This window comes from Xyrauchen texanus, chromosome 35, assembly GCF_025860055.1.
Source record: "Xyrauchen texanus isolate HMW12.3.18 chromosome 35, RBS_HiC_50CHRs, whole genome shotgun sequence".
Taxonomy (NCBI): Eukaryota; Metazoa; Chordata; class Actinopteri; order Cypriniformes; family Catostomidae; genus Xyrauchen; species Xyrauchen texanus.
In genome coordinates, this window is record NC_068310.1 from 4,519,244 (window position 1) to 4,546,471 (window position 27,228).

General features: G+C 42.4%; 1 protein-coding gene across 1 annotated transcript; it reads right to left on the bottom strand.

Moving 5' to 3' along the window:
- Positions 1-197: 197 nt before the first annotated feature.
- On the bottom strand, positions 198-27,228 carry LOC127628656 (T-complex protein 1 subunit alpha-like). Its single transcript, XM_052105432.1, has 12 exons — positions 27,094-27,228; positions 26,284-26,369; positions 25,997-26,125; positions 20,917-21,014; positions 20,715-20,825; positions 19,206-19,387; positions 13,993-14,119; positions 13,536-13,711; positions 13,246-13,369; positions 9,453-9,645; positions 926-1,089; positions 198-621 (listed from the first exon to the last, which is right to left on the bottom strand). The coding sequence occupies exons 1-12, from the start codon at positions 27,164-27,166 to the stop codon at positions 408-410; spliced, it is 1,677 nt and encodes a 558-aa protein (XP_051961392.1). The 5' UTR covers positions 27,167-27,228; the 3' UTR covers positions 198-407.

Here is a 27,228-nt window from a genome sequence, read left to right on the forward strand (position 1 = left end):
AATCAGAGAGCCTCGCCTCAAAATCCAAACACAATTGGTCAAGACTCATTAGGACCAGGTGTATATGATGTGTCTTGCTTGTCCACTTTTTATCAGATTGCCTAAAACGCAGCCTAATATTAGGTGGAAAAGAATATTTCTATCTTAGAATATAGTATTTTAAGAAGAAATAAAGTACACAAATCAATGGTTACACACCATTCAGATTTTTTTATTTTTTTAAATGGAGGAAAAAGGAACATTTGTTTCATTACACATGACAAAAACCATGTCACCATATTAGCAAAAAATAAGTAACATCAACAAAGTGCATGGTCTACACTAACAGCTCATCTATTGGATTGAAATAAATACAAAAGCAGAGTGACAGCAGAACCAGCCAATTAAAGACTCTATGCAGTTGGACTTTAGTCCTCCAGAGAGCCTGATTGGACAGCATCCTGATAGGACGGTCCGCCCTCTTTCTGGTCAGGGAAGAGCTTGATAAGGTCATCAATACGAAGGATGGTGATGGCTGCCTCTGTGGCAAACTTCAGACTCTTTGTTTTAACCATTGTGGGCTCATACACACCCGCTTGCTTGTTGTCTCTTGGCTTTCCATTTACCAGGTCCAACCCGATCCTTAGAACAGACACAAAAAAAAAAAATATATATATTTTTTTTAAATTGAGCTGTCGGTCTGATTTTGCAATGGTTTTCAACCTAATCCACAATGGGCCACATTGGTTCCAGATCATTGTCTGAAACAGTTTTATAGTAGAATGAGTGTTGTTCAAAGTACACTTTTAGGAAATTCAAGTGAACCAACAACATTTATTTTGCATTTAAACACCACAATCTATATTTGATTGTACACTAGTCAGACAGTCTACATTCCTATATCTAAGACTTGAGTTACAAGGTGTCCCTGTATGATGAGACTCACCATTTGAGGTTCTTGCGTTCGGGGTTGACTTGAGCCTCATTGTGAAAGGCTCTGAGTTTTGCCACCAGGTCAGTCGAGTCTTGTGCAGCGTTGACTGCCAGAGTTTTAGGAATGATGAGCAGAGAGCGAGCGAATTCAGCAATAGCCAGCTGCTCACGAGAGCCCTTCAACATATACACAAGCAATATTTATTTATGTGTGCACAAGTTCACAAACAAACCAATGTCAATTATATTTCATAAGAACCTCTAGCTGTACTTCAAAGACTAGTAATTGATGGAAATTACAAATTCAATTTGTCTTAACACAGAGCAACAATGACTGCCCACTTCTCCAGCAATCTTGGTTCAGAATCATTTTTCCATTAATTTAAAAAAAAAATTTAATTTACATGGCGAGTTAAAAACAACAAATAAAAACCATTTGATTAAAAGCAAAAAAAAAAAAAAAAAAAAAAATCACACATATGTAATTTATTATATAAACTTTGACAGCTGTGAATGGGACTAATTGGGAGATAACAGGAAATATATTCTCATTTCCCATTTGCTCAAAAGGCCAAAAGAAAGAAATTCACTATTACATTTAAATGACTCTCCAGAAGAGGAAAAAAAAAAAAAAAAAAAAAGCGCGTGGTGGATTAAGAGTCAGATGGGAGATGACAAATTTACTGTCACTATCAGCAGCTGTAATAGAAACCTCCTTGCAGCCGTGGTAACTTCTAACATTTATGCTTTGGTTTAAAACTAATTCCAGTGTAATATAAATTTACACGCAATATTTAAAAATAAATTATAAAACTAAATTGCAAGATTTATTCTGATAACTAAAGGCAAAAAAACAGTCTGTGAAAAAGATATGTTATAACAGGTGTATAAAGGAGAGCATTTTAACCCTTTTAACAACTTAAAATATTTAAGACAGTTGTGTATCGCCATTCAGCCTAAAGATACAGAGATATGATTTTTGATCCATATCACCCAGCTCTACCATGAAGCATTGTGCATGGTGTAATCGAATCAGAAAATAGTACAATATAAAAAGTATCGACTATCAGTCACATAAGCAAGCCCAGATTGAACCTGCAAAGTTCTTGCAGGGAAATTTGGTATTCTGCAGAAAGATTTGAACATTATAAAGGTGTTAAATGAAGCAATTCATTACACATTAGCTGGTTTTTCATCCACATTTTATATTCAACATGTGCATAAACTACAAATGGAAACGTATCGGTTACCTAACGTAACCTCGGTTCTCTCTAGATGAGGGAACGAGTATTGCGTAAGCTAGCTTACGCTACGGGAAAGATTCATCTTTTGAGATATTGAAGCCAAAAAATTATCCTTAATTTTTGTATCCATTGTCAACGCAGTGCGGCAGCTGCAGACCTTGAGCGGGCTAGCTAGCGAGCTCATAGGTTGCTCTGCGGCAACTGCTGCAGCCTATAGACGAGCTTGGGCGAACTCGCATCCAATGAGAGGCGCCCGCGCTCACTGCATCAAAGGCCGCCAAAATGGGCGTGACTAGAGTGCATATAAGCGTAGTTCGTAGGCTGGAACCCTGGTTTTCATTGACTGAAGCGAAAAGTCGCCGTGGCGCGAGCACGGCCGGCTACGCAATACTCGTTCCCTCATCTAGAGAGAACCGAGGTTACGTTAGGTAACCGATACGTTCTCTTACGAGAGGTTCTCTCGTATTGCGTAAGCTAGCTTACGCTACGGGAACCCATTGTCAACGCCGTGCGCGCCAAGCATCCACTGTATGAGCCCCAGGGAATTAAGGGGGACCCGGGGAGCCCTTATGAGTGGGGAAATAATATTTGGCCGGCAAGAATGCGGGTCATTGATTGTGTAATACATAAGCACATAGTAGGACGGGAACGACAGAGCGGCGGTGCCGGTCTGTGTGGAATGTGTCCCATCAGTGCAGCTCACCAGGGGAGCTGTAGCGTATTAAACCGCTAGTAGTTTTGCCTGCAGAGCGGGCACTTCCATATTGTAAAATCTGACAAAGGTGGAGGGGGAAGTCCATCCCGCTGCCACACATATGTCGTGAATGGAAATTCCGCTGGACCATGTCCACGAGGATGTCATGCCTCTAGTGGAGTGAGCCCTAATGCCCAACGGGCATGGCAGGTCTTTTGACGCGTATGCAGCAGCAATAGCGTCCACTATCCATCTAGATAGTGTCTGTTTCGAGGCGGCGAGACCTTTGGTGCGCCCTCGAACGAAACGAAAAGCTGCTCGAGCGTCTGAAAGCAGCGGAGCGCGCAGTATACAATCTCAGTGCTCTGACCGGGCAAAGGAGATTGGCGTCGCGTTCGCTATCCGGTGCTGGCAGCGCCGATAGGGAAATGACCTGTGCTCTGAAAGGAGTACCGATCACCTTGGGAACATAGCCGTGTCTAGGCTTTAAAATGACCTTGGAGTCACTTGGTCCAAACTCAAGACACGCAGCGCTAACAGACAGCGCGTGAAGGTCTCCCACCCGTTTGACTGATGACAGGGCAGTCAGAAAAACGGTTTTGAGTGAAAGGTATTTCAAATCCACCGATTGAAGTGGTTCGAAAGGGGGGGCTTTCATAGTTTCGAGAACTATAGAAAGATCCCAGATAGGAACCGATGGGGGCGCGGGGGTTCATCCTTCTAGCTCCCCTGAGGAAGCGGATGACCAGCTCGTTTTTACCCCATGACTGGCCGTGCAGGGGTTCAGCGAACGCCGCAACGGCCGCCACATACACTTTGAGCGTGGATGGGGATCTGCCCTTATCCAGCAGCTCTTGTAAAAATACGAGCAGCGACGACACCCCACATGTCCGCGGGTCCAGGTCTCTGTCGGTGCACCATTTTGAGAACACAGACCATTTTGACGCATAGAGTCTTCTCGTGGAAAGGGCTCTAGCGTGTATGATGGTGTTTATTACTCCTTCTGGCAGAGCGACGGGTAGTCGTTGATCACCCACGCATGCAGCGCCCAGCTCTGGGTGGGGATGCCAGATTGTGCCGCGAGCTTGAGAGAGGAGATCTGCTCTCACTGGGATGGGCCACGGCGCTGTCAGTGACAGCTGCGTAAGCTCCGGGAACCATATCTGATTCTCCCAACGCGGGGCTATGAGGAGCACCGAGTGACGCGTTTCCTGATCCTCTGCATTACCTGTGGCAATAGCGAGACGGGAGGGAAGGCGTAAAGCAGGCATCTGGGCCAGTCCTGGGCCAGCGCGTCCTCGCTTTGAGAAAAATATTGGGCAGTGAGAGTTCTCTTTGGACGCTAAAGAGGTCTATCTCTGCTCTGCCGAATAGGTGCCATAACGTCTGGACTGTTTGAGCGTGCAGGGACCATTCCCCTGGGGAATATTGTCTCTGGACAGTCTGTCCGGGCCGTCGTTCAGGTGGCCTGGCACGCGCGTCGCCCTCAGCGAGCGCAGGTGGCACTGGGACCAACTCAGTATGCGTTTCGGTCAGATGGAAGAGGTTCCTGGATCTGACACCGCCCTGACGGTTTAGGTAGGATACCACAGATCTGTTGTCCGAACGGACCAGGACGTGGTGACCCTGAATGACCGGGAGAAAGCGCACGAGCGCGTACTCGACCGCTATCATTTCCAGACAATTTATGTGAAGGAGCTTTTCCTGAACTGACCATAGGCCGAAAACCGGAGAGCCCTCGCAGACCGCGCCCCAACCCGTGTTGGACGCGTCTGTCGAGATGACTTTTCGGCGAGATACAGCTCCCATTGTCACTCCCGCTGATACCATTCGGCCACTGTCCAGGGCTGCAGAGCTGATATGCAGGTCTGAGTCAACTTGATGGGCTGGCGGCCTGTGGCCCAAGCCCGGCGAGACGCGGGTGTTTAGCCAATGCTGAAGCGGGCGCATGTGCAGTAAACCCAGCTGAAGTACTGCTGCGGCTGAGGCCATGTAACCTAGCACTCTCTGGAATTTCTTCAGAGGCGTGAGGCTGTTCATCTGAAAAGATGCGGCTAGTCGCTGAACACGGCGTCGCGGCTGTGTAGATAAGCGAGCCGTCATTGCCACGGAGTCTAGTTCTATTCCCAGGAAGGAAATGGTCTGCCTGGGCTGTAGTGAGCTCTTGGTCCAATTGACTGCAAGACCCAAACTGTTCAGATGGCTGAGGAGAACTGCTCTGTGAGACAGAAGCTCCATATGTGACTGAGCCATAATCAGCCAGTCGTCCAAATAGTTCAGAATTCGCAAACCCTGACTCCGCAGGGGTGCGGCGCCGCATCCATGCACTTCGTGAAAGTACGGGGTGCTAAGGACAGGCCGAACGGAAGGACGGTGTATTGATAAACCTGGCCGTCGAGGCGAATCTCAAGAATGGCCTGTGACGGGATTTATCTGAATCTGAAAGTATGCATCTTTCAGATCGAGAGAAATAAACCAGTCCCCTGGCGCACATGCGCGAGGAGTTTCCTGATTGTAAGCATTTTGAACGGTCTTTTGCAAGCACCTTGTTCAAAACCCTGAGATCTAATATGGGTCTGAGGCCGCCGTCTTTCTTGGGAACAAGAAAATAACGGCTGTAAAGCCCGACTTCGCTCAGAGAGGGTGGCACTTTTTCTATGGCCCTTTTGCACAGAAGGCTTGATATTTCTGAACGAAGCATGCACGCTGCTTCCGTGTTCACAGTGGTTTCGAGCCGCGCTCTGAAGCGAGGGCGGCGATCGAACTGTAGCAAATAGCCCTGTTGTATTGTGCTTAACACCCACTTGGATATCCCTGGAATAGCTTCCCACGCTTTGAAGCGTAACGCTAGAGGGTGAATGGCCAATTCGCTCTGATTGCCGCACACAGAGCGCTGAACAAAATGTGTGAGCGCGTTTAGTGTGTTCATGCATGATTGCTCGCAGACAGCATGAACAGGCTGTTTTGTGAGTGACTTCCCGATTGGAATGAATGGGGAAAGAGTCACATCTGTTACGTGATGCGCAAGCACGGGACTTACACACAGAGGAATGGTTTCTGGCCGTGTAACAGAGCGGGCAGAGAATGGGCGCGCACACGCATTTGTGGGTGCATTTATTGACTCTGACGCTCGAGCGGTTCGTAACCGCTTTATGTGAGTGTGCTCTGGTGGGGACACGAGACATGCAGTGCTTGTGTGCAGAAGTGAACACTGGATTGTGGGCACATTTTCTACACATAGGGCTGGTCGTGTGACAGAGCGGGCAGAGAATGGGCGCGCGCATGCATTTGTGGGCGCCTTCATTGACTCTGACGCTTCGAGCGGTTCAGTAACCGCTTTATGAGAGCGTGCTCTGATAGGGGCACGGGATGTGTTATGCTTGTGTGTAGGGCGAACACTGGGTTGTGGGCACTTTTTCTACACATAAGACATGTTTGCTCTTTACAAGATTTATTTGGGTCGCCGTGAAAACGGCGTTTGAGTGCAGGCAAGCGGGCAGTGTCACCGGCTTGTTGGCTGCTAAATTCACCACTGTAGTAGCCTGAGAGAAGGGGACTGACAGGGGGCAAAGCTTTGACGGTGGTCCGGCCGCGGCGGGACTGAGCAGTCGTTTGTTCAAAACAGTTAGGAAGACTTCGGCTGCTCGGGTTTCAGCGTTACCTTAGATCGAGGCCCGCGGGGGGGCGGCGGTCTGCGGCGGCTGTCTGAGCGCGATCGAGGGCGGCCGCCCTGTCGACGCTGAGAAGTCTGAGATTGTTGAACTGGGCGCTGTGAAGAGGCTCGTGCAGGAGGCTGATCACGTGAGCGGCCTGCAGAGGAGCTAGCGCGACGCGGCAGGAAGAGGTTAATGGCTTGGGTGGCTTTCTGGACTTCTGAGAAGTGGTCAACAATGCCACTCACCGCGGAGCCGAAGAGACCAGTCGGAGAGAGCGGTGCGTTGAGGAACGTGGAGCGCTCTGCTTCTCCCATGTCGGCTAGTGTTAGCCATAAGTGTCTCTCGGTCACAGTCAGCGAGGCCATGCACTTCCCTAGAGCTTGGCCTGCAGCTTTGGTAGCTGAAGGGCGAGGTCTGTCGCGCCGTAGATCAGTAACAGCCTCTGGGTGCCTGCCTTTCTCATCCCACTCCGAAGAAGGTCTGCTTGTAGGATCTGTAAAGCGGCCATTGAGTGCAGAGCAGATGCGGCTTGGCCGGCGGCGGAATAGGCGCGGCCAATATAGGCAGAAGTCGCTCTGCAGGCCTTAGACGGGAGCACAGGCTTGGAACGCCATCTCGCGGAGGGCGGACAAAGGTGTGCTGCTACCGAGTCCTCGACCAGGGGGATGGAGGAGTAGCCTCTCTCAGTGGCACCGTCCACCTACGCGAGAGAGGTGGAGACGTGTGAACGGGTCCTGGCTGAAAAAGGATCGTTCCACGTCTTTGCAAGCTCCGTATGTAATTCCGGCAGGAAGGGAGCGGCCCGGGCCGCGGGTGTAGAGCGCCGATGGCTTTGAAGAAAGCAGCCGTCGAGTCTGTTGGGTGCCTGCTCAGGGGCGGTGACCACTGAGCCCGAGGCGGTCGACGGCCTGTGTGAGGAGGCGTGTTAACTCCCCTTCAACTCCGGCGCGGTCCTGCTGGATTCCTGGGCCGAGGAGGCGGCTTGGGAGCCTGTCCACTCCTCGCTGTCCGAAGCCATGATGGAACAGCGGCCCTTATCCTCCGCCGTCATCCGAGATGGCAGCAGTGCGGCCGCCGGCGGCAACTGCGCGTCCCGGGGCGGGGAGGGTGAAAGCGATGCTCGAGGGAGAGGCTCGGCGAGGCAGTCGCTTCAACCACAGTTTCCGGCAGCCTTTGTGAGCGGCGCTTCTTCCTGCGCGGCTGAGGGTAGGCGGCGCGGCGGTTTCTGCTTTGACCGCTTCGAGTCGAGCCCGCAGGGTCGACATCCGTAGCTCCTCGCAGAAATCGCATCCGCCCTCAGTGAGGGCGAGCTCTGCGTGCCCCAGTCCCAGGCAGAGAGCGCAGATGATGTGGCGGTCTCCTGTGCTGAGAAGGGCGCGACATGAGGCGCAAGTGGAGCGAGGCATCTTGAAAAAGATGCTCGTACTCTTGTGAATAGTTCGTGAGAACTAGCTTGCTGAATAAAAGGATACGTCGTCGGATGGCGTAGCTCGCAGGATGGCTGAAGGTGGCTGAGACGGCCGGCTTCTTCTAGCGCTGTCCACGCTTGCTAGATGCCCCTCGAACGGCGACGCGGCTTCCAGGTCAGCGATGCGGAGCGCTTCGCTGAAGAGATGAAAATCAGGGTTCCAGCCTACGAACTACGCTTATATGCACTCTAGTCACGCCCATTTTGGCGGGCTTTGATGCAGTGAGCGCGCGGACGCCTCTCATTGGATGAGAGTTCGCCCAAGCTCGTCTATAGGCTGCAGCAGTTGCCACAGAGCAACCTATGAGCTCGCTAGCTAGCCCGCTCAAGGTCTGCAGCTGCCGCACTGCGTTGACAATGGATACAAAAATTATGGATAATTTTTTGGCTTCAATATCTCAGAAAAGATGAATCTTTCCCGTAGCGTAAGCTAGCTTACGCAATACGAGAGAACCTCTCGTAAGAGAACTTAATTTACCAAATATTGTTGTATCGAATTTATAAAAAGGTATATAGAAGAGCATCAAAGTCATGTGACTGCCTCAACAAGCCATGTGAACAGTCACTCAGAGAATATAGCATTTGAAATGTTGCTGTGGTAATTCTGAATCTGAAATGTGTAACATGCTTTCACTCCCAGAAATAAGGCACCTGTCAGTGGCAGACATAAGCAAACATGAGGTTCGTCAGAGTGTTTTGACCGTGCGCTCTGAAACTTAAGCTACATACACTTCACAAAAGAGCTACAGTGGCTTCAACTTTCATTTACAATTTGTGCCATTTTCCCAAGAAGTGACAATTTTGTTCTCACAGGAAAATACTGCATATTTGCAACATTCAGATTTGAGAATACATTAAATTTGTAATTTGGCTGAAAATAACACACACACACACACACACGTTGCTTTTTTGGCACAATTTCCCCATTCATGGTAACTTCTCTGATTGGTTGTCTCTTCAGGGGAATATGATTTTTTTTTTTTCTCTTTTGGTTGAAATCACTGACTAATGGCTTGTACAGAAGCATATACCAATGCTTGAAGTTCATGGTAGGTCTGTCTTGAAAGGCTTTTATGCTATTGTTAAAAAAAAATTCCTCTATGGAGAAAATCAATGGGATTTTTAGTTCTGAAACAAATTGTTGCAGCCCATTCTGGATGGTCTATAAAAGATCACACTGAAAGTCTAGTGAGAGTTAACAAGAGACCTACTTGAATCTTAAAGATAAATCAGGAATGTATGTTCTGAGCAGTATGGATGCAGCTGTCAGCAGAGCCATTTATCAGCCCCATTACACCTCTCCGAACGCTCACCATCTCCCACGCGTATAACCACCCACACACACAAAATGGGAGTGTTTTCAGATCACATTGCAAAGTCTAGATAAAATCAGACACATGCAAACTATGAAAGTAAAAATTTTTTAAACAAACAAATCTTAGAAACCAATAACGATCAAAATCCCCAAAAGTCCTCACCATGCTGGTTGCATAGTTCTCCAGATAAATGGACAGTGCGGCCTCTACAGCTCCACCTCCTGGTACAACTGATTTGGACTCCAGCACCCTCTTCACCACACACAGAGCATCATGCAGAGAGCGCTCCATCTCGTCGCACATGAAATCATTCGCACCACGCAAGATGATAGAGGCAGATGTACGCACTTTTGTGCTAAAAGACAAAGAGATTTGAAATTTTTTTTCCATACATTTAGAAAAATCAAAAACATCCAATGTAGTATAAATGCACACGGACAAGACGTTTAAAACAGGGGTCCATGTTTGTTAATTAGTATGCTTCAACAGAAGTGAATCTCAAAATTAAAGGGTAAAATAAATGCAGGAATTTCCCAAAATGCTTGTACTCGCCTCAGTGAATAAGCATGTTTACACGTCCGATTTTACACGTTTTCTGATAATGGAGCATAATTGGGGTAAGCGATGTACACACCTTAAACTTGATTTATTTTTATCATCGTAAGTTTACAAATGGTTCGACCTACACAGGTAGGTTTTTGCCCATTACCCAAAATTTGCGGTGCGTTAAAACCCCTAAACCAGTATTTATACTGGCTTAAACACACACACACACACACACACACACACACTTACTTCATGGTTTAAAGTGAAAAGCAGAGAATAATCTGATTATTTCAAAATGTAAACATGGTTTGTGTCGTCAGACGTTTCTTGCTGATTTTTGGTTGTTATCAGCGCATTGCTGTGCATATAAACATACTCTATGCATGACACAAAAATAACCCAGACAGGCAGGGTTTCATTGGATGCAAGGAGATCCATATAAATTAGGGCTGGTTATGGATACAGATTTCCCAATTCAATTAGATTCCGTTTCACAAGATCGTTTTGGATTGAGTCGATTCAATAGATTCTTATGGGTATATTTCAGTTATAATGTACATTAGGAAGATATTCATTTTAATAATTATATTGCATTAATTTATCAGTCACATTGACTTTTTTTTTTATTTTATTCAATCAATAATATATTACATTTCGTTAAATTGGAATAAACTTATTACAGGGACAATCCCCCCGGAGCAACCTGGAGTTAAGGGCCTTGCTCATGGGCCCAACAGTGGCGTCTTGGTGGTGCTGGGGCTTGAACCCCCAACCTTCTGGTCAGTAACCCTCAGCCTCAACCACTGAGCCACCACTGCCTACAGAAATCAGAGATGTTTCTACAACTTGATTGGAGTCCACCTGTGGTAAATTCAGTTGATTGGACATGATTTGGAAAGACACACACCTGTCTATATAAGGTCCCACAGCTAACAGTGCATGTCAGAGCACAAACCAAGCCATGAAGTCCAAGGAATTATCTGTAGACCTCTGAGACAGGATTGTATCAAGGCACAGATCTGGGGAAGGGTACAGAAATTTCTGAAGCATTTAAGGTCCCAATGAGCACAGTGGCCCCCATCATCTGTAAATGGAAGTTTGGAACCACCAGGACTTTTCCTAGAGCTGGCCGCCCGGCCAAACTGAGTGATTGGGGGAGAAGGGCCTTAGTCAGGGAGGTGACCAAGAACCCAATGGTCACTAACAGAGCTCCAGCGTTTCTCTGTGGAGAGAGGAGAACCTTCCAGAAGAACAACCATCTCTGCAGCACTCCACCAATCAGGCCTGTATGGTAGAATGGCCAGACGGAAGCCACTCAGTAAAAGGCACATGACAGCCTGCCTAGAGTTTGCCAAAAGGCACCTAAAGGATTCTCAGACCATGAGAAAAAAAAAATTCTCTGGTCTGATGAAACAAAGATTGAGCTCTTTGGCCTGAATGGCAAGCGTTATGTCTGAAGGAAACCAGGCACTGCTCATCACCTGGCAAATACCATCCCTACAGTGAAGCATGGTGGTAGCAGCATCATGCTGTGGGGATGTTTCTCAGCGGCAGGAACTGGGAGACTAGTCAGGATCGAGGGAAAGATGAGTGCAGTAATGTACAGAGACATCCTTGATAAAAACCTGCTCCAAAGCACTCAGGACCTCAGACTGGGGTGAAGGTTCATCTTCCAACAGGACAACGACCCCAAGCACACAGCCAAGATAACAAAGGAGTGGCTACGGGACAACTCTGTGAATGTCCTTGAGTGGCCCAGCCAGAGCCCAGACTTGAACCGATTGATCCCCATCCAACCTGATGGAGCTTGAGAGGTCCTTCAAAGAATGGTAGAGGCTGCCCAAAAATAGATGTGCCAAGTTTGTAGCATCATACACAAAAAGACTTGAGGCTGTAATTGGTGCCAAAGGTGCTTCAACAAAGTATTGAGAAAAGGCTGTGAATACTTATGTACATGTGATTTGTTTTCATTTATTTTTAATACATTGGCAAAGATTTCAAACAAACTTTTCACATTGTCATTATGGGGTATTGTTTGTCGAATTGAGGAAAATAAGGAATTTAATCAATTTTGGAATAAGGCTGTAACATAAGATGTGGAAATAAATGAAGCGCTGTGAATACTTTCCGAATGCACTGTATTTTACACCGTTATGATGAATTGCAAAAACTTATTAAAATGAAAACAATGTGGCTTCCAGTTCTAAAGTCAAACATTTACTCAAGGACTGACACTTTTAAAGGATTATATCACTTCAACCAACAATAAACTTGTTAAAATATCTAATTCAAGCATTTAATTTGGTTTTCAGAATATACAATAAATAAATCACAAAAGCACCACTAAAAGTAATCCATTTTAGTTGCACGTTATAATCTTCAGGTAGCACTTTGAGTAGACCCAAATTCAAGCTTTTTATTCAACGATCTCAGTCTTCATCAGCCATAGTGCCTGTAACCGCTGTCATCCCGCATTGATTTCAGATAAATAAAAAAATTAAAAAGTGCCACCTCAAGCTTACGACAAGGGTTGCAATGATGAGATTCACGGTACGATAACCATCTCAGAAAATATTGTATCACATTATATGTATTACATAATTAGTATTTTAAATTTACAATGACCCTTAAAGGGAACATAAATGGAGATCAAATAAAATAGTCCTATGATTAACAATTAACATGTACTGTAGGTGCCAGACTGCTGTCTGTACCTTTACTCGCGCACACACACTTATGTCACAACTGCAGCTCACTGGATGTAAATTCTAGAGACTGTTGTGTGTGAAAATCCCAGGAGATCAACAGTTACAGAAATACTCAAACCAGCCCTTCTGGCACCAAATGGTTGAAATAAAATATTTCCTGATGGTTGATTCCTAACTGAAGATCCTGACCTGTATCTGCATGATTTTATGCATTGCACTGTTGCCACATGATTGGCTGATTAAATAATTACATGAATTAGGTGTACAGGTGTTCCTAATGAAGTGTACTTCTACAATTTTAAATTTCACTGTCGAGATGACATTTTAAATGGAAACTCATGATATTTTACACCATATATTTACTGCGTTTCGGATGTGCATGCTTTACATGATCGGTGTCCCCACATTGTTGATGTCTGGTTAACCTGAGAAATAGACAGATGGTCCTTTGTTTTGGTCTGGGATGCATAAGCGTTTACAGATGCAATGTGGTTAATTGCTTTTCGACCATCTCCAAATCTAGTTCGAGTGATCCGATGACCAACCACATTTTTGGACCCTTTTTACACCTGCATTTAGTGCCGATCACTTGAAATCTGATGACTCAAGACATATGTAAATCCCCAGTGTAAAGGGGACAAATGCATTTGACTGACCATCTTAAAACGATTTTTATTAACATTTGTGAGTCATGATCTTACTTCTTGATGAGGATGAGCTCATCATCACACACTCTCTCCTGCACCACCTCCTCTGCCTGTCCCAGCATAGCTGCCTCAAATGTCTCCTCTCCCTCCAGATTAGACAGAGATGAGCAAACCGTGGCTGTAGGGGGACAAATGGAACATCATATTTCAAAATCAACACACCAAAACTATATTAAAATTTCACAAGCCCCAATTTGACTAGGACATCTTTAGCACAAGGCGACAAATCAGAAAATGCACTGCACTTTCAGGTATAAAAGGCTAACCCTTTGAACAAAACTGACCTCCAGTTGTTTTGGCAATCCGTTTGAGGTCCCTCTTCAGCACTCTCCTCACAGCCATGGCTCCTACATCTACAAAGTACTTCAGACACATGTCATCAATGCCTCCTGTGGTTAGGATCACATTTGCCCCAGATGCCAGAATTTTCTGAATGCGCTCCTTAGTGATGTCTGATTCTCTGAGGAATCAAAGGAAAGAGCCGCTTTTAAAATTTTGGGCACTGCGGTGATAAACTCACACCAAGCTGAATGATCATAATCTTGACTGTTAATCCAGACAGATGTACAGCCCAAAGTTAAAACAGACACATGAGTAAGAGTGTGGGTATACGTTGCTATGGGCAGAGGAGTTCTTTATCCCACGCGTATAACTGCACACACCACTGATAGTGTGGCAGCAATTTAAATGGGAATGTTTACTTCATCTGAATGTCTTTTGGGTGTACGAATGAGAGCTCACCTCTGTCTGATCTGGTCAAGTTTCTCTGGATCACTGATGACAACCTGGACGCCCAGCTTCATCTTGGTTTTCTGCAGACTGAAGTCCAGACATGCAATCTTGGCATTGGACACGCGCTTCACCATTCCTGAACATACAAGAAAACATCTTACCACACTTTAACACAAAGGCAAATACTGGCAACATATCAAATATAACAAGATATACCACACACAAACACACACACACCTTTAGCTGGCAATAAAACAACACTGCCATGATTTTTAATGGCAAAGTTACGATCCATGTTTAGCGAGAATGAGAGCAGACACAAACGGTGTCACCGCTGACAAATTGTATTCATTTCCATGAGTCAAGAGTCTGTTTTACAAACTGTAAAAACATGAATATTTTTGTACATTTCATACACATGTACGCACATTGAAGTCCACTTTCGTTTATAACAGCTGTTTGGTCAAAATGGAGTAAATTCTAAAGACTGCTGATCTTCTGGGATTTTCACACACAGCAGTTACAGAAATACTCAAACCAGCCCATCTGGCACCAACAATCATCCAAACGGTTATCTAATCAGCCAATCGTGTGGCAGCAGTGCAGTGCATAGGAGCATGCAGATATGGGTCAGGAGCTTTCATTAATATTCACCATCAACCATCAGAATGGGGGAAAAAAAAATTCCGTGGCATGATTTTTTTGTGCCAGATAGGCTGGTTTGAGCATTTCTGTAACTGCTGATCTACTGGGATTTTCACAAGCAACAGTCTCTAGAATTTACTCCTCTTGGTGCCAAAAACAAACAAACCAAAAAAACAAAAAAAAACAAAACATCCAGCAAGCAGCAGTTCTGTGGATGGAAATGCAGAGGTGTCAAAGAATGGCCAGACCGGTTCGAACTGACAACGTCTACGGTAATTCAGATAATAGCTCAGAATGCTTTTCTGAGATGCGGGTTGGTGCCGTTTTGTTGGCACGAGGGGGTAACGCTGTATAAACCCTGTAAGGGTTACCACACTAAAATCAGGTAACATGTGCTTTCTATAAACTCTTTTGAAAAGGAAACTGGATGTGTTTTTTTTAATTTTTTTAAATGACCAACTGCTATTTCCAAATCCTCTTTCTAAAAAGTTCTACTTATCGCTGGTACCTCTCGTCCAGTGTGGATTTCTGAAGTCCCACTTTGCTAACGGTGCATCATGTCTCTTTATATCTCTGTGAAGACTTGTCATATGGCGTGACACTCGCAAACACATCTGTAATTGTGCTTTGTTTGGCTTACTGGGCTTTTTAATGTAGTTTTAGTCAATGAAAACTGTTGACATTAGTCATATTTAAGTTACATTGTCATATTGATATTTTAGCCACTGAACACTGTAAACACTTTAGATTTGTCAATCTTGTCTATCCAACACACACTATTGTAATACTGATGGTCTCATCAATGATGCTACATGTTGCAAGCTGCAGACAGCGGGGTTGAGAGACGAGCGTCTCCATGTTAAGAGTGCGCATCACCCGGCAGAACTTTATCTCTCTCCCGGTCTCGACTCCCGCTCAGATTGTGTCTCTTCCGCGACTGGTTGAAGCGGCTCCGACCGCACAGAAAATGACAGTTTGGGAGTTTGTGTTTATTTACATGTCACGCTCCCATATTATATGAAGATTAAGGATGAAATAAAGATACATCGCTAAGCTGTGATCAGTGTTATTTTTTTTCCTGGCCACCAGTTCAGTGTCAGTCTGCTCAGCCTCCATCTTCACCTGATTTCCACACTGAACACCGGAAACTCACATGACCACACGTGCCACTCCTCTAATAAAGAGAGACCAGTCAGTCTCAGTTTAGGGTGTAGAAAATGAGCAAACAGCTCAGAGAGAACGGGCTGTCACGTCCACACATTATTTAATAAAAGCATTTTGCCATCATATAAATCGCACAGGCTGACATCGCGATTGCGATATCCTTAGTAGTGCTGCATGCATGATTAATCATAAGTACGGTTTAACAAGATAACTAGTTTAATGTTAAACTTGATCAGTTACGGTCAACCTTAAACTTAAGAGCAGAAAGAAAAAAAAAAAAAAAAAAAAAAACTTTATTCTAAAATGCTTATTCCATGTAATGTGCTTCATCAGATTAGTTGTGTTTCCGTTGTCGGCAGCAATTATCCCGTGGCAAATATTGCATTGCGCGCTGTTGGCATTGAGCCTAGTGAAATGTAGCCACACTTTTGATCTTTTCCGCATCTTTAACATCTATGGGTGTTGGGTCGCATACACACTACAGCCTCGCGTGTGGTCTCTGTCTCTGGGCGTAACGCCATAAACTAGTGTTTTTCCTTGATGCCTAAACACAGCCAATCACCAGCACTTTTAGATTTGGGCACATCTAGCATGCTACACGCTTACTGACATTGACGAGATGAACCCCTTAGGTATCGAAATTTGGTACCGAACGACAAGACGTTTTTTGATACTCCATTGTTTAGAGGCAATTCGGTCGGTGCCTAAAATGTATCGAACTTGATATGCAGCCCTACTTTCATATCATGGAAATCAAATCCAGTATCTCAAAATATTAGCATTAAAACCGAAATGTTGATCTTCTGAAAAGTATGTTAATTTATGCACTCAATACTTGGTCAGGGCTTCTTTTGCACAAATTAATGAAATTATTGCAAATTGCATTTTTTATTATTATTGTAAATTTAGCATTTTATTTGGAAATCAAGGTCCCAGAGTCTGGAGGAACAGGAGAGGCACAGAATCCAAGTTCCTTGAAGTCCAGTGTGAAGTATCCACAGTCAGTGATGATTTGGGGTGCCATGTTATCTGCTGGTGTTGGTTCACTGTTTTCTCAAGTCGAGAGTCAAATGCAGCCAACTAAAAGGAGATTTTAGAGCACTTCATGCTTCCATTTGCTGACAAGCTTTATGGATATAATTTACATTTCCAGCAGGACTTGGCACCTGCCCACAGTGCCAAAACTTCTAGTAACTGGTTTGCGGAACATGGTATTACTGTGAATGATTGGCCAGCCAACTCACCTGACCCCCATATAGAATCTATGGGGTATTGTCAAGAGGAAAGTGAGACAAGATCAATATCAAAGCAACCTGGGCTTCCATACCACCTCAACATTGCCACAGGCTGATTGCTTCCGTGCCACGCCACATTGATGCAGTAAAAGAGCCCCAACATTTCTGTATTATAAAATTCTTTATTCTAATATTTTGAGTGGATTTTTTGATTTCCATGAGCTGTAAGCCATAATCATCAAGAGTACACACAAAAAAAAAAGAAAAAAGAAAAAAAAAGGCTTGAAATATTTCACTTTGTGTAATGAATATAGAATATATGAATGTAATTAATTACAGAAAATAAAAATGTATCCACGATATTAAATTTTTTCAGATGCACCTGTACATAGTGCTGTGTTTTTCCCAATCAACCGTAGAGCAGCGTCAAGATGGTCTTTAGCAAACTTCAGGCACACAGAAACGATTTCGGTTAGAGGCAGTGGCTTCCTTCGTTGTGTCCTGCCATGGACACCATAACTTTAATGTTTTCCGTATCAAGTAGACTCATGAAGAGATCCAATGATTCCTTCAAGTATTTAGCGGTCACTCTAGGGTACTTTTTTTTTACCTCAATGAGCATTCTGCGGTGTGCCTTTGAGTCAACTTGGCTGGATGTCCACTTCTAGGGAAAGTAGCCAGAGTACTAAATAGTCTCCATTTATAGACAATTTTTTTTCTGTGGACTGATTAATATCGAAGCTCTTAAGTAACTTTGTAATCCCTTCCGGCTTTACGCAAAGCAACAATTCTTGATCGTAGGTTTTCTGAGATCTCTTTTTTCGAGGCATCGTCCATGTAAGCAGATGCTTCTTGCGAATAGCAAACTTAATGTTTGAGTGCTTTTTAGAATTTAAAGTAGCTCTAACACACACCTCCAATCTGGTTTCATTAAAGGGATAATTCACCCAAGAATTATTCGCTCATTACTTTCTTCCACAGAACACATTTGAAGAAAAATATCTTTGCTCAGTAGGTTCTTAAAATGCAAGTGAATGAAGATTTTAAAGTACTTTTTTTAAAAACTATAAACCATGCTTCCAGTGAGCAGCGGTATGCATGTGATGTAGTCACATCAGCATTAGAAACACACGAGAACTGATGCACATGTGTCACAGCTGGAAGAGCAGCACTGTTTACAAGTGAGGAATGCTGTACAGTAGCTTTAGATATGTATTGATTTGCTTCTTTACCTCACAATGATGCATTTGTGTGCTCATCCTGGATGGGTCAACCGAGGGGAGAGAGTGCGATAACATCTGTATCATGGCAATGCGAATTCATCACACGGGAGACAGCTTTGTGTCCAACCTCCTGTGAAGCGGTGATTACAGTTAAGTAAATAAATATTTATCTTTTCGCACCAAAAGCCATTGTGACACTTTTGAAGACATTATTTAACGGCTGGAGTTGTATCAATTACATTTATTCTAACTCTGAATTGATTTCACTTTTTGTAGCTCCAAAAAAAAAAAAAAAAAATCACACTTGCATTTAAGGGATCAACTCAGTCAATATATATTTTCCATTTTCCTTCAAATGTGTTCTAGTCAAGAAAGTCAGTCATACACACCTGGGATATCAAGAGGGTGAGTAAATCAGAAAACTTTCATTTTTGGTGAACTATCCTTTAATTGGATACCAGGTTTGCAAACTCTGGACTCTAATTGGCTTTTATTGACATCATTAGCCGAGGGGTTCACATTTTTTCAAACCTACACTATTGAATACATTATTCAAACATTCATATGTGCAATAAAATAATTTGCACGTTATTAATCAAAACAGACTGTGTTTGTTCATTATAGTAACTTTGATGAAGACAAACTTATCCATAAATGCAGGTAATTCCAAAGGGTTCACATACTTTTTTTTTGCCATTGAACTTTAACGTTTATGTATTGGCCCCATTCAGTTCCGTTGTAAGTGCTTCACTGTAACCCAAATTTAGAGTCAAAAATATTTTCTGTGGTAAACAACATTATGCTACAAATGCGGTCAATGGAGCCCAACCCGTTTTGACCCTGAACATTTCTTAAAGAACAAATTATAAATGCTGAGGTTTCAATATTGCCAAAATGCTCACACTAAAATTGCTATATTGGCCAGCCCTCAAATATACTTCCCAAATGGACAAACCTTGCGATCCGACAGTGCAGTTGAGTGCATATCCATTGACGAGGAAACTCTCTTTTTGGCTGCGTCCATGAGCCTTCAGTACATTCACAGAGTTGATAGGATAGCGAGCCACACCTTTCCCATCAACAAACTTCACAGCCAGGGCAGCATCCACCACAATGTTAGCAAAGAAGTCTGCATCACTGACAAAAAAAGGTCAAGGACCAACATCCTTTTTTCAAAATGATTAAACTTATGCAATTTCAAACACTGAAATAATTGTGCAGGCTATACTTTTAACGACCACATGAACTTTAACATTTATTTTAGAATATATACATTTGCATTATGAAGCTCAAGCAGCAGTAAATGCGATCAGAGGTAAAAGGAGGTTAAAGTATTTAAACATTTTAAAGTTTAAAACGCTTTCCGAAAGTGAACTCTGTTCAGAACTAAATCAGAACAATTTGTCCAGTTTAGTCTTGAAAAAGTGCAGAACATTCTGAGAACGTGATTCAGCCGACTGTTTTGCTCTACAGAGCAGGGTAAAGCTAATTTAAGTTTGAGAAAAGAAAAAGGCACACATATACATATATGTGTCTAAAAATATTTCTCATTTGGCAATTAATTTTATTAATGCTTTTTGTTTGGCAATAATTTTTTTTTCATTTAATGCTTTTTTTTTTTTTTGGTACATTTATTTAATACAGGGGATTTTGCCAGCATTTTTTCAAAAGTAAAACTAAATGTAATAGAATTGGGTTGCAAGTGTTACAAAAACTTTTTTTTTTTATTGATACTGCGAACAGTCGCAAACAGTGGCCATTCATTTGTTCAACGTGCACAAGAAATTGGCGTCCTGGAAGTGTCCAGTTTGCAGATTGGCTCTATATGCTGTAAAGATCAATCCATAATCATGTACAATAAATTGGCTTTCAATACGGTTATGATTAACACAGGCTAACGATTGGGGCAAACTGTCATGTGACCCTACATTTTTGTAGGGTCACATGACTCTACACAAAAATGCCAATTTTTCGCGACATATCCTGGAGTTAAACAGAAAAATATTATGGCGACATTTCAAAAAATCCTTGGATGGAAACGTAGTTATGGTAATATTGTGGTTTTTAAACACTAGCACTGAGCTAGTATCATGGTATTTGCTGAAGCACAGTGGAGTACCCAGTAAATACAATTGTAAATGACAATGCACCCAATGAAGTAAATGTGGACTGAAACATCATTGTGTTTCACCGAAGAAAGAAAGTGATCTGGGTTTGGAACAGAGAAGGTGATTAAATGCAGTATTTTCATTTTTGAGTGTCTGTATACTGATATTTAAATGATAGTTCAAAGTAATTTCCAGTCAAAAGAAAAACTATAACACAGAGAAGAAAAAAAAAAAAAAAAAAAACTTTTATTCCCTAATAAAAATGTCTTAAAATGATCCCAGCCTTAAGACACCCATCCAGCGAGTTTGATTCCATGAACACACAACTGTGATAAACAGCCAATAACAGAGGATACCATCCAATGATCTTTGAGGACATGGAGGTCTTGGCTGCATTGATGAGACACTCTCTCCCCAGGTCATCTGTGGCAATGGTCAGATTCTCATTGATGTACCTCACAGCCTCCCTGTGAAACAGTCAGTTAGTTTATTTTTATTTTTTTTTTATGTCTAGATGAATCCAAGGGATTTTTGTTGTCCACAGAAAGTGTCTCTTACTTGCAGGCCAATCTGTATCCGCTGATGATGCAGGTGGGGTGGATCTTCTGATGGACCAGCTCATCGGCGCTCTTCAAAAGTTCAGCCGCAATGATTACCTACACACACGGTTTACAACACAATATTATTTTTTTAAAAGTTATTTATATGCATTTTCTAGTGTACTGTCAGACATGTGGAGGCTGCAGGGGAAGACCTGCAATTCCCGTAATTTATGACAGCCATTTTCTCTATCCTGTTAGCATAGCCACACATACTGATAGAGGACAGATGAAGGGCACAAAAACAGGACATTAAGGTGATTTAAATGGAATCATTTGGCAGATAGTTTTATCCAAAGCAACTTCCAATACATTGCAGTGTTTCTTGCACTGTTGCCACTGAATCTACTGTGCTAGAGCAAACCAATCTGCATTGTACCAAGCATGTTTACTTTTAATGCACACCACTACTGCTATGAGATACTGGACTGTTTCTCTTCAGGAGTTTAGACCCATAAAGATGTCTTTACATTCCTTCAGACTCAAGTTAAACAAATTAAAATGTATCTCCTGACCTCCTCACTCACTCACACACACACACACACACACACACACACACACACACACACACACACACACACACACACACACACACACACACACACACACACACACACACACACACACACACACACACACACACACGTGCGCTTGACATGCACATATACTGTTGTTGTTTACAGCAGTGGTTCTCAACTAGGGGGCTGGGACCCACTACGGGCCTCAGCACATTTCCAAGGGGGTCTCAAGATGACTTCATTAATTTATGATATTAAAATAATGATGGATGCCCACAAATTATAAACAGACTCTTTCTGAAACTTCTAGAACCAAATTATCCACACTTAATTATTTAAAATCAGATACGTCTAGTTCTCGGGCAAGGGGGCCTTCAAATATTGTCTTGATATCAAACAGGTTAAGAACCACTGGTTTACACCACATTTTGAACTTTAGCAGCAATTACATCTACCACTTCTTCGTGAAAGCAATGGTTCAATAGAGAGTGTCACCACCTTGTGGACACTAATTAGTGCAAATAAAAAAAATTTTTTTTTGTTATAAACAGGCCACACGTTTTCAGTTCTCATCATTTACTCACCATCATACCATGCCAGATGTGTTTGACTTTCTTCTGCAGACCACAAATGAAGATTTTTAGAAAAATATTTCAACTCAGTAGGTCCATACAATGCAAGTCAATGGGTGCCAACATTTTTAAGCTCCAAAATCCACATAAGGGCAAAATAATAGTACTTCAGATGACTCGGGTGGTTAAGTCCATAATATTTCGAAGCATTATAGGCATGGGTGAGAAACAGATCAATATTAAAGTCTTTTATTTTATTTTTTTTACTCTTAAATTTTCCTGCTCAGTTAATCTCCACTTTCACATCCTTCTTGTTTTTGGTAATTCACCTTCTTCATGCATTTTGCTCCTACTGATGTGATAATAAAAAAAAATAATGACTTAAAATATTCATTTGTTTCACACCCACCTTATTGTGTCTGAACACATTAAATTTAACCACTGGAGACATATGGATTTATTTTATGCTCACTTTGTGTGCTTTTTTTGAGCTTTACAATTCTGGCACCCATTCACTTGCATTGTGAGGACCTACAGGGCTGAGATTTTCTTCTAAAAATCATAATTTCTGTTCTGCAGAAGTCATACACATCTGGGATTAAATTATCAAATTTTCATTTTTGGGTAACCCATCTCTTAAAACACTTTGCTGATGAAAAAAAAAAAAAAAAAAAAAAAAAAAAAAAAATTTTTTGTGAGAATCTATAGTAGATTCACTATAAAAATGTCCATGACTATTACCTTCAATTACCTTTCCAGAAGGGTTGCACGATTTGGGAAAAATATTGCGATATAATAAACAAATGGTAGGAGTCATCATCTTGCTTGGTTATCAAGGAAAATGCACAAATGGATTACTGAATGCGGAAATGTGTATTTTTCAACTAAAACATACAAACAGCAACAACAACAACTACAAATGCAGTTTTCAAATTAAAATATTTTTACAAAACTAAATATCTTTGCATTACTGCAAACTTGTGTTTTTCTCAATATTACACCTAAATAAAATAAAAACATAAAAAAAGACATTTAAGCAGGATGTAACATGTACTTTCTATAAACTCTTTTGAAAAGGAAACTGGATATAAAAGTGTGGTTCACTCAAACTTTTGTTGTTGTGTCTACACACACACACACACACTATAAATGTTATTTTTCACTTAAGATTGATCTTATGATGATCTCATCAATGATGCAACACGTTGCAAGCTGCAGACAGCGGGGGTGAGAGACGAGCGTCTCCGTGTTAGAGTGCGAATCAGCCGGCGGAACTTTAAATCTCTCCAGGTCTCGACTCCCGCTCAGATTGTGTCTCTTCCGCGACTGGTTGAAGCAGCTCTGACCGCACAGAGAATGACAGTTTTGGAGTTGTGCTTATTTACATGTCATGCTCCCGTATTATATTAACTTTAATTATTGATGAAATAAAGATACATCGCCAAGCGGTGATCTGTGTTTCCGTGTTATTTTTCCTGGCCACCAGTTCAGTGTCAGTCTGCTCGGCATCCATCTTCACCTGATTTCCCCGCTGAACACCGGAAACTCGCATGACATGACCACACGTGCCACTCCCTAAACTGAGACTGACTGGTTATCTTTTTATTAGCGGTGTAAAAAAAAAAAAAAAAGGGCAAACAGCTCTCAGAGAGAATGGGCTGTAACGTCCACACATGCACTTATTTAATAAAAATCGCAGCATTTGTCGTCATATAATCGCACAGGCTGACATCGCGATTGCGATACGATTAATCATGCAGCACTACTATGGGATGCAACGGAGCTAAATTTTAAGTGTCATAGTAAAGGGTCTGAATACTTATGTCAATGTGATATCAGTTGTGTTTGTTTTTAATTTGCAAAGTTATCAAAAATCTAGTTTTTGCTGTCATAATGGGTTATGGAGAAAGATTGATGTGAAAAAAAAAATACATAATTTAAATCATTTTAGCAAAAGGCTGCAACATAATCATGTGATTTACAGCGCCTAGAGAAAAATCATCATACCTGATTTTTTTCAGAATTGTTCGACTTCAGTCAAATTGCGAGGTGAGTGGCGATGGACTGCTCTCTTCAAGTCCATCCACAGGTTTTCTATTGGATTTAGATCAGCGCTCTGACTTTGCCACTCAGTGACTTTAATCTTCATATCCTTAAAAGGTGCTACATGTAATATTTGCACTGTATTAAATCATAAAATGACCATAAACTGTCATTAGAGAATGAAGAAACATGCCAAGTTTGCTGGCAAACGCCACATGCATGCTGCAGCCATGGAAGCCAGCAAACCAACTGGATCAGAGATAACAGATTCCACCTGACCTATAAAGCCTCACCATACGTCTAAAATCCACCATGACAAGAGGCGTAGTAAAACAAGGACAAATAGTCTGGGGTGGGGCAGTGCCAATTTCAAACAATTGTTGTCAATCTTACATAGACAACAATGTCCCGAAGGTTAAAGGTGCTATGTTAATGCCAACGGCATAAATAGTCAAAGGAGTGTATTTCTGGGGGAATTTTGATTATTTCAACCTCAGTTCCTATAATGCACCATGTACACAAAATAGTTCCACGCAGGACCTTTAAAACTGCAAAATTTTATCCCAGTGCCATTAAAGCATAAAATCACAAATTCTATTATATTATACTTTCAATAGCCCTGGCTTCAAAATTGTATTTATTTTTTCTCCCACCAGATGACACGATTTTTCACATGTTTAGCCTATGGAGCAAATCCATGTTTGCTGTGTTATAGAGTCCTGCAGGCCAAATGAATAAATGATGCAGCTAAAACTGTGTGGGAGTGTTGCTATGGATGTTAAAGTGTGTTTTTATGAGTGTATTGAGAAATTAGTTTATTGAAATGGACATTTTTGTACTTTAAGGACCTCTGAATAACTTTATTGACACACAAGAATTAAGACGCTTCATTGTTTTTTGGCAGTGCGTTTAGGGTCATTGTCATGATGAAAGGTGAACCACCTGTCCATCTTCAGTTGTCAAGCAGAGGGTCACAGATTGTACTCAAGAATTTGGGTTTACATGGCAGTATCCATTTTCCCTTCAATTCTGAGCAATTCTTTTTGAATTTGGCTTCTTTCTTGCCATCCTGCCATACAGGCCAGCTTTATATAAAGCTTGGGAGATTGTAGTTGCATGTATGGACCAACCAATCTCAACCATAAGGGCTTGTAAATCCTTAAAAGTTGCCTTTAGCTTCCCTGATCAATATCCTCCTGGCACGGTCGTCTAGTTGAGGGACAGCCAGATCTAGGCAAGGTTTTGGTGGTGCCATGCACCCTTAATAATGCTCCTAACTGTGCTCAGAGGGATAGTTAAAGCCTTTTTGTACCCTTCTCCTAACCTGTGCCCATCCACAATTATTTCCCAGAGCCCTTTTGAAAGCGCCTTTCAAACCATGGTGAATTCTTGAATTCATTATCATCCACAACTACTAATGCAATCCTCTTAGAACAGCTGGTTTTATTCTGAAGTAATCGAAACCACAACAATTCAAGTGGGGTCCAATTAGCCAGGTATGTGATCCGAAAGGTGATTGGTTGCTCCCGAGCAAGTTTGCAATGCTTTCTCTTAGGGGTATGATCACTTATCTAAACCAGGTATTTTACTAATTAATTTCTAAAAATGGTTAAGAATTCAATTTTTTTTCACTTTAATGTTGAAGGTAAATATGTAAAAACAGCTGGAAAAAGTTCAGACTGAATGCATTTAAATTTCCAGGGTGTAATGAGACAAATTAAGATTTTTATGGTACTCCAAGGAACTTAAAGATTACTTATGCACTACTTTAGCAGGTAAAAAAAAATAAAATAAATAAATTTAAAGCATAAAACCATGACATTTGATGTGAAGAACATCAAATGTGTGAAGAACATCAAATGTGTGAAGAACATCAAATGATGCCGCAACAAAGTAAATGTCTCACCACTGATGTTGTGCCATCTCCAACCTCCTTGTCCTGCAGCTCTGCCAGTTCACAGAGGACTTTAGCAGCCGGATGCTCCACCTCCAGCAACTTCAGTATGGTGGCACCATCATTGGTGATGGTCACGTCCTGAAAGCCATTTAAGCATTAGAATACAGCAACAGAATAGACAACCTAGTCATATATAAAACACAGAAACGTTATAAATTGCTCCTATCAGACAGATCAAATGTATGCAAGGCGAATATCAAGGGTTACTTTGACAGGAATAAAAGGTCTGCACTTACTCCGATGTCATCCACCAACATCTTGTCGAGTCCGACCGGCCCGAGAGAGCTCTTCACGATGTTAGCAATGGATGCAGCGGCCATGACTGCGTATGAACAGATTAACCATATCAGCGTATGAATAGGGACGCAACTACAAATGATGGTCAAGGAGTCATATGTGCGGTTTGAAGATTTATTTCTTTTTTAAAACGTTGGCAAACAGTTTTGATTGATGTGAAAAGCTATCTGCAATTAAAATGTAAAAAGCAAGCACTTAATTTTACACATTGTTTGAAGGGGAATAACACGTGCCTTCAATAAAATACAGGAAATGAGGCGTTTTTTTATTTTTATAATCGAACTAAAAAAGTAGTTCTGAGTAGCTGTAAGTTTCAACCCCACATATGATTGATTGCATGAGTAAACATTATTGTACATCGTGCCTATGGTTCACTATTAAATGTATTCGGACACTGTTAAAAATGTACTTTCTGAATTCTTAATTGAACTTGTGCAATTTTTGAACAACATCACTGCATTGTGTCCCAAGATTGGACAACAAGCAGAACTACATACATTACAACATACTCATCTGCAATATACGCAATCATTGATGGATAGCCAACCGGCTCAATTTTGCTTTAAACCGAACCTGTCCCAACAGCTTGAAAGCAACGGAGCATAACTTAATTGGGGATTTAGAAAACATTATGTGCGTCACACTATTTATCTGATTGCGTTTAGCTGCGCGAGTCGCCAGACGCATGATCTAATGCCGTTTCTGGCTCCACTGGCATTCTCTTTAAATACAGACTTATTCGGACTCACCATTTTGAGCCCGGACGGACTCGCCGGTCGATCTCTGGCCGAACACGGTTAACGGACCCTCTGTCATAGACATGTTGAACAGGACTGAAGAATGAGCTAGCACGCGGTGGGTTATGGGAGTGGGCGGGGCCGCGG

Bases quoted from the DNA above. Each gene is read 5' to 3' on its own strand.
- LOC127628656 (XM_052105432.1), bottom strand. From the start codon at position 27,166: ATGTCTATGACAGAGGGTCCGTTAACCGTGTTCGGCCAGAGATCGACC. The intron at 14,120-19,205 runs GTTTGTCCATTT...TTGTATGTTCAG, and splicing joins CTGCACTGTCGGATCGCAAG to GAATGGTGAAGCGCGTGTCC. The intron at 13,370-13,535 runs GTCAGTTTTGTT...GTCCCCCTACAG, and splicing joins GATTGCCAAAACAACTGGAG to CCACGGTTTGCTCATCTCTG.